The following is a 7,148-nucleotide window of genomic DNA, read 5'->3' as shown; positions in this document are numbered from 1 at the left end:
GCCAGGCAACAATTTCCCCCCCCTCTCCCCCAGTCGAGGCCTGACTTCTCAGGCCGCCAACCCTACCCATCCTCGACCAGCAGCTAACTGGTCATGTTCGTTTCCGGCAGCTCCAGGATAAACCTGAACTCGAAACAAACCACCTGTTCTGGTCTAGGTTCTTTGCTTGCTTCTCCCGCATCCTTGCCCCCTCTTCCCTCTGTCTTTGAGAGTTGAGACTGTGTCCGTTGTCCCTTGGATCAATTCCTCGATGGCCGGCTGGACTGACATTCGTCGGCTTCCCCCTTCCCTTCTGCCGACCTTTTCGCAATCATCATCAATTATCTAATTTTATTCCTGACAGACTTTCATTATTTTATTTTATTTCTTTGTGAAAGTATTTTTTTCCCTCCATTTTGTCGAATTTCTGATTTCTCAAAATCGATGATCAAGCTCGTGATCTCTAACCAGATTGCCCGAAGCTGATCCCCAGAACGAGAGCGGGTGGGAAGAGAAAAAAATTCCACGCTTTTCCTCTTTCTCTCTGGGTCTTCTGGAACGCCGCTTGAATGGCCCATCCGTGCCTTTAGCCTCTCGCTGCTCTCTGTGTCTTGTCTCTCGTCTCTTACCACACCTACCCGTACCTAGTAGGACCTCCCTCTCCTCCTTCTCGCCCTCCCTCTCTCGCTTCCCTTCACTCTGCTCTGCTCGCTTACCATTTTCTTCTTCATTTCTCATCTAGATCCATCCTCTATTCACCTTTTCTTCCATCATACCCTCTTTTCATTCACCTTCTGTCATCATCATCTTCTTCTCTTCCACTTTCTCCTATCTACGCACTTCTGCTCACCCTCCAGCTCCATCCTTCCTTCGGACCCTTCGAGCTCTTTCGAGTCTTTCAACAGACAAATCCTTCTTTCGCCTCTTCCCTCCATGCGATTCGTGACTCGCCAGCCTCTACATGATCGACGGCTTCTAATTCTCGATACGACAACCTCGTTTCACGGTCGCACGCGCAATCCAGGTCCCCTGCTCTAAAAGTCTCGCTTATCTCACCTCGATCCGTAACCCTCGATCTTGACGTTCGTCACACTTGGGCAACGATTTCTCGGTAAAGCTCGCGGTTCTTTCTTCGCGATTTCGACTTGCTCTTTGGGCTACTGGTCTTGATTCAGCTTTGAAGGACCCAACTAGGTTCACTCACTCCATCCCATCGTTGTCGACTATTGGGCAAGAACTGAGCAAGGAAGTGCAAGGTGCAACCATCCATTTGGTGGTAGGTGACATGCCTGTTGGGTCTGAACGGGTTATTTGAAGCCCACAACCGCCCAACAATACACCACAGCGCTTTTCATTCATTCTTGGAGGGGGTACTCTGTCAGATTATGACAGATACCTCCCCAGTCGCCATCACGCACTCAACCACGGAGCCCTATCCGGTCACCGTACCCCTGAACTCACCCGCCCTCAACGGCGCCGTTTCCGACTCTGCCGCCCCTGACGAGGAGGAGCCGTATACCATCAAATGCATCTGCGCATTCGAAGATGATGATGGCAACACGGTTTTTTGCGAAGGGTGCGAGACTTGGCAGCATATCGAGTGCTACTATCATGGTCGCCACGTGCCTGAAGTCCACAACTGCGTGGACTGCGAGCCCCGCTACCTCGATGCTAAGCGTGCCACCGAGCGGCAGAGACGTCTCAGGGAGGTCGGCGACAGCGGTGACCGGAAAGCGAAACGTCCCGGAGCGAAAGGTCAGAAGAAAAGGGTCAAGGACCATGGTGACAAGGTGAACGGATTCCATCAAAGGGCGGACTCGGTTGCTCGTGACCAGCCCCCTGCCAAAAAGGCCAAAGCCACCCATCGCACCTCCGGATCCATCAGCTCTGTTTCTGGTGCTGCGCCCTTCCCACCCGATGCACGCAGACGTGTTGCAACTTCCATGAGTCCTACTAAAGCCCTGGGGCCATCCATCCCCCTTTACTCAAATGAATTTCTCCATCTCTATGACCATGATCAGAACTATGCCCCCATGAATAGCAACCTCTTTGTCAACCTCCCTCTTGCGGCAGACTTGGCGTCCTGGGTGACAGAGCCGACTGCGCTCGCTCGGGTTTCCAATGGGCGGTCGTCTCGTGACATCTTCACCTGGTCGGATACTGCGCTGGACCGGTCGCTCTGGCCTTCGTTGTCTACGGAAACACTCACCGACCCCAGCATCGATATCGAAGGACAACATCCAACTTGGAAGATTCTCAGGACCCGCGAGAGTGTCGCGAAAGACCACATTGTTGGCGAGATCACTGGTAAGATTGGTCTTTTGAGAGACTATTGCCTGGATTCAAGCAATCGCTGGCAGGAGCTTCGTCATCCGGAACCTTTCGTGTTCTTCCACCCCCAGCTCCCCATCTACATTGACAGTCGACACGAGGGTAGCATTCTCCGTTATGTGCGTCGCTCATGTCGACCAAATGTCACGATCAAGACTTACATCACCAATGAGGTAGAGTATCATTTCTGCTTCGTTGCTAAAGAAGACATTTCCGCCAACTCGGAGATTACGGCCATGTGGTATCTGGATCCCCAACTCTTCGAGTCGACACACGGTCTGGTCAAGCAGGAACCCAGTGACAGCGCTCAGGAAGTAGCTGCGATTTGCATCAGCAACGTGCTTGCAAATTTCGGTGGCTGCGCGTGCGAGCCGCCAGCTAACTGCTTACTTGCTAGCGTTGACCGCCGGCGGCACCCGAAGGCGCTCGAATCGAAGCAGATCAACGGCAAGCGGAAGAAAGCCAAGACGAAATCCGCCGTCTCGCCGCCGGCGACAACCAGTCGCGCAGGCAGTGAAACGACCAAGAACATGGAGGATGACGATCAAGCTGATAGTCGTTCCACATCGGGCTCTGCGCGGGGCCAGCCTCGTAGTCGCGATCTGACTCCCACGCTGCAGCACGATGGCGAGTCTGAGTTGTCGGCTCGAGAGAAGCGCAAGATTGCGGCCGCGGAAAAGAAATTCCAGCAGCTAGAACATGATCAGCAGGCGCACAAGAAGAAGAAGCGAAACAGCGGCCAGGCAAACTCGGCGTCACAGACCCAGGCGGGCCAGTCGGTTCATCAGGCTGTATCAGCTCATGGCCATTCTCGCTCGTCCTCTTCGGCCCAGCTTTCAGGATCAATGTCTAGGAAGACCTCTGGTATCGGCGTTCCTCACGGGCGGTCTCCGCTGGGACGTCCGCACTATGTGGACTCGGCCATTCAGACGGAGCCCGATGCTGATACGTTGGAGCTGTCTGCTGTGCCATCCCCACGGCGGCCTAGCTATGTACCCCTCACGCAACGGCTACTGAGGCGTTGTCATGCAGATCGTGTTCGCTTGGAGGAAGTCAGTCGAAGACCACCCATCGCGTCATCGTCTCCGTCTCCAGCCGCGATCTCTCCTCTGTCTTCGAGTCCGCACGGCGGCCTATACCCAAATGTTACACCTCTCAAATTTCCCTCGACTGAGAAGGAAGATGTGGAAATGAAGGATTCCAACTCGCCCACGGTATTGTCTTCCGGTCAATCACAGACTCACGAGTCAGAACGAAAAGCGTCGACTCCCCCGTCCGCTACTAGGGGATTGAACAGGCCTCCACTCCCCCCTCCATGGCCGTCCACTGCTGCCCACAATACTTTGTTACCACGAAGTAAGGTGAATGGTCACCGTACAAATCTCTGGGTTCCTCTTCCCCCCGCCACTCACCCGACCGGGCCGACTGCCGTCAGTCCGGGATCGGCGACCGGGTCGGCGGTGTCATCGCCATTTACTCTGGATGCCCCAGCACAACCTGCCGCAGCTACTCCAGGGTCTGGAGTGACTGCGCCGAGTCCTGTCAAGAAGAAGCTTAGTCTTGGGGATTATCTCAGCCGAAGGGGAGCATTGACCACTCCGACGTCGGAGAAGAGCCAAGCGCAAGCGACTGCCATGCTTCCTCCACAGAAGCCTGTTTCCGATCAATCGACCGCAACTCGCGATTCATCCGCGCCGATGGACACACTGCACCCCGAGATCAAAGCAGTAGGAGAAGCTGAAGCAACCAAGCGAGAAAATACCACCTCGCCGGACGTGACGATGAAGGACGCTCCTCGTTCAGCGCAGACCTCGCATGTTCCCTCATTCTTTTTCTAGACACATTTGTCTGCTGGTGACGCTTGCTATGCTTCTGTGGTGATTGGCGGAATCTTCCTTTTCGTTCTTCCACTTTGTCTCTCTTCGGGGAGCACATTTGTGACTGTCTCCTTTCTAATCTGCTTGTCTTTCTACAATCTACCATTTCTGTTCGTGTACACGGTGGGAACTAGGCGCGTTCTAGCCATGGAGTCGGGTTTGTTTTGATACACAAAAGGCGTCTCTGGCGTTGGTTGGAAGCGGAAATATTATGGGCTCGGGCTGGGCACATGGGGTTTGGTCTAGTCGCTGACGTGCAGCGTCTGCTTCACGATTTGTCTTTTACTATTTTGCCTTTTTTACTGTCCTTTATTCGTAGGATTTCTTCCGAGCAGTATCTGCGACGACTCTGTCCCACGGAGACTAACGGCATTATGATCTGATTCTTATCAGTTGAGATGACCAATGCAGATGTCTACAAGAGATACCTTCTCCAACGACTGTAATTCTCCTGGCCCTATAGTTCAGCTGTATTGGGGGTTTGCATGCCCGACGGACATTGTCCTGGCCCGACCTCCACCGCCAGCAGGCCCCGACATCCGACAACCGACATTTGAGCTCAGAGCTCATTCCTTGAGGGTTCATTTCTGGCGAACTTGAGATTCCGCAAGGTTTGTGTCATTGTCATTATCCCCGGATGATGGTCGGATCGATCTGGCCGCTGAATTGTGTTGCCTGGAGATAACTGATGATGGATACGATGACCTAGCTGATACATCTATATCGCGGGCAGTAGTAAACCCGATTGTCGGACCGTCTGACGGCAGACGGAAGTACATTAGACATTGTGCTCTAGATACACTCTTCGCTCATACTCGAGAATGGCGCCGCAACTGGGGAGGTATAACGCGACTATCCTGCTAATTGAATCCACCCGGCTCACACCAACCGAGCACTCGATCTGGAGAGCCTTTCTGGACGAGGCTGTCAATCCGAAATATGCTGCTCAATATATCCGGGAAAGGATCAGGTCGTCCTCCGGAGCAAGCCTTGCAAGAATTAAAACTCGACTGGAAGCGAGTTGTCACTAAGTGTCAGTCGAAACCGAGCGTGCTCCTGCTTCTCTGCTAACCATCGAATCAGTGGCCAGGCGAGACCAAGTCTCGTCCGAAGCACGAGCTCTGGTCGAAGCTCGGGACGATGCGCACTGCTTTATGCTGGATCAGAAGCCGTCCATGTCGGTCTATGTTCATCCATGCGGACCTGCACCCGAGCAATATTCTTATTGCTCGTGGACGCCCCTCTGGAATTGTGGACTGGGAATGCGCCAGCTTCTACCCTGAGTACTGGGAATTTACAAAGCTCATGTATGGTGCAGAACGATTCCCGGAAATTCAACAGATCCTTCGTGATGCATTCCCAGAAGATAGCTATGAGGAGGAGCTAGAGGTGGAATGACACGCCACTGGGTATATAGACTGACTAGGAGAATGCCTATCTCAAAAAGGGGGCTGAATACACACCAGAAACCCTAGGCCTTAAGCATAATTCAAAAAATAGTCTAGCGCACCTCGATACAGAGTACTACGGTTCTGATGAAGCATGGATCTACCGGTACAGAGTATGGAGCTGTGGTGTTGCTCTTACCGCAGCAAATCACGTGATGTATTCGGATCTCTTGCTCTCGTCCAGCTTGCAACAGCTCTTCCGAAGCCCAGCAGCTCTCTTCAGCACAACCACCTTCTTTACCCGCCTGGGCTTCAGAGGCTGTTCATAAGATTCCGTCATCGTTTCTGACCAGTGTCTCTGCTGTCTATCATGGCTTCTGTCGACCCCTCCCTCCAGGATCCGCTCCTCGCCCTTCGCAGTGCGATCGCAGCCGGCAGTCTTCCCACGCCAACCACCACCTCCGACCTCTCGGATGAGAATGCGACCGAGGACCTGGCCAAAGCTACCCATCTGTACTTCCGCCAGCCGATCCCACACACCATTGCGCTGACGGCCCCGACGCGCTTTGTCTCCGCCTCGTCTGACTCCGCCGTCGATCTCCGCAGCATCTTCTTCGCTTGGCAGAAGAAAGACGTCGCAATCCCCGAGTACATCGCCTCCGCGCAGGAATTGAACGAGTCGCTGAAGCAAAAGGAGCGCAGGGAAGGCGAGCCCGAGGCGAAGGTGCAGAATCTGGTCTTCGTTGAGCGGCTGGATCTCATCACTTGGCTGGAAGGTGCCTCGGATGAGAGTGAGTACATCAAGCCCCTTGAGGGTGCGGCGGCGGCGGCCGCAGCTGCCGCTCCGGCGGACGCGTCGGCTACGATCGCTCCTGGGGCCGTAGGTGGTGTCTCTGCGGTGCCTGGTGGTGTCGCCGGTGGTGCTCAGGCGGCTGTGGCTGCTCAGGCTGGACGGGCGCCCAAGGCGATTGATCCCAGATTACAGGAGATTTACAATGGGGAACGGAAGATGGGTGATCGGAATAGTGTCCTGCGGGGGATCAAGCCTACCGTGAGTTCTGCCCCCGGCGGCTTGAGAAAGCAGACAAACGAATGCAGTGCTAACGGGGGACTTTAGGATTTCTCACACGTTCGCAAAGTAGCGGAGACCTTCCTCGGACGCAACCGCTCACGGACAGGACAATACCCCCCCGGCGCGAAGCCCGGAAGCAAGCCGCAGCCCGTCGTGCCCGCCCCGTCCGCGGGACTCACTCAGCCCCGAAAGAGCGGCAGCTCCAAGAACCAAGACCCGATCATCCTCCTCTCCCCCTCCGCCTCGTCTCTCATCCGCATGTCGAACGTCCGCTCCTTCCTACAGGACGGCGTCTTCGTGCCCCCCGACCACCCGACCCTCGCCATGCCCAGCTCCTCCAACAACCTCCTCTACATCTACCGCCCCCTCCGCTCAGAGGGCGGTTCCACCTCCACCTCCCGCCCACCCGGGGGCACCCAGCCCGGAGCCGCCCCCAGGAAACCCACCCGCTCCATCCTCGTCGACAGCTCCGCCAACTTCCGTCCTGTCCACTGGTACCGC

The 7,148-nt window shown here is 55.1% G+C and overlaps 3 protein-coding genes across 3 annotated transcripts; all 3 read left to right on the top strand.

Moving 5' to 3' along the window:
* Window positions 1-1,364: 1,364 nt before the first annotated feature.
* On the top strand, window positions 1,365-4,148 carry CDV56_100640 (putative PHD finger and SET domain protein; the record flags this gene model as incomplete). The annotated part of the gene is made up of 1 exon (XM_026754259.1): window positions 1,365-4,148. One exon carries the CDS (start codon window positions 1,365-1,367, stop codon window positions 4,146-4,148), a length of 2,784 nt encoding a protein of 927 aa, XP_026609511.1.
* Window positions 4,149-5,126: 978 nt separating this feature from the next.
* CDV56_100442 (uncharacterized protein) lies at window positions 5,127-5,585 on the top strand (the record flags this gene model as incomplete). The annotated part of the gene is made up of 2 exons (XM_026754061.1): window positions 5,127-5,207; window positions 5,271-5,585. The coding sequence occupies 2 exons, from the start codon at window positions 5,127-5,129 to the stop codon at window positions 5,583-5,585; spliced, it is 396 nt and encodes a 131-aa protein (XP_026609510.1).
* Window positions 5,586-5,945: 360 nt separating this feature from the next.
* Window positions 5,946-7,141, top strand: CDV56_100004 (uncharacterized protein; the record flags this gene model as incomplete). The annotated part of the gene is made up of 2 exons (XM_026753623.1): window positions 5,946-6,626; window positions 6,693-7,141. Coding segments are annotated over 2 exons (1,130 nt in total), but the record flags the coding sequence as incomplete, so codon positions are not given.
* Between the last annotated feature and the right edge of the window lie 7 nt (window positions 7,142-7,148).

The sequence above is a fragment of the Aspergillus thermomutatus genome (assembly GCF_002237265.1).
Source record: "Aspergillus thermomutatus strain HMR AF 39 chromosome Unknown NODE_509, whole genome shotgun sequence".
NCBI classification, from domain to species: domain Eukaryota; kingdom Fungi; phylum Ascomycota; class Eurotiomycetes; order Eurotiales; family Aspergillaceae; genus Aspergillus; species Aspergillus thermomutatus.
This window is presented reverse-complemented; position numbering and strand designations above follow the sequence as displayed.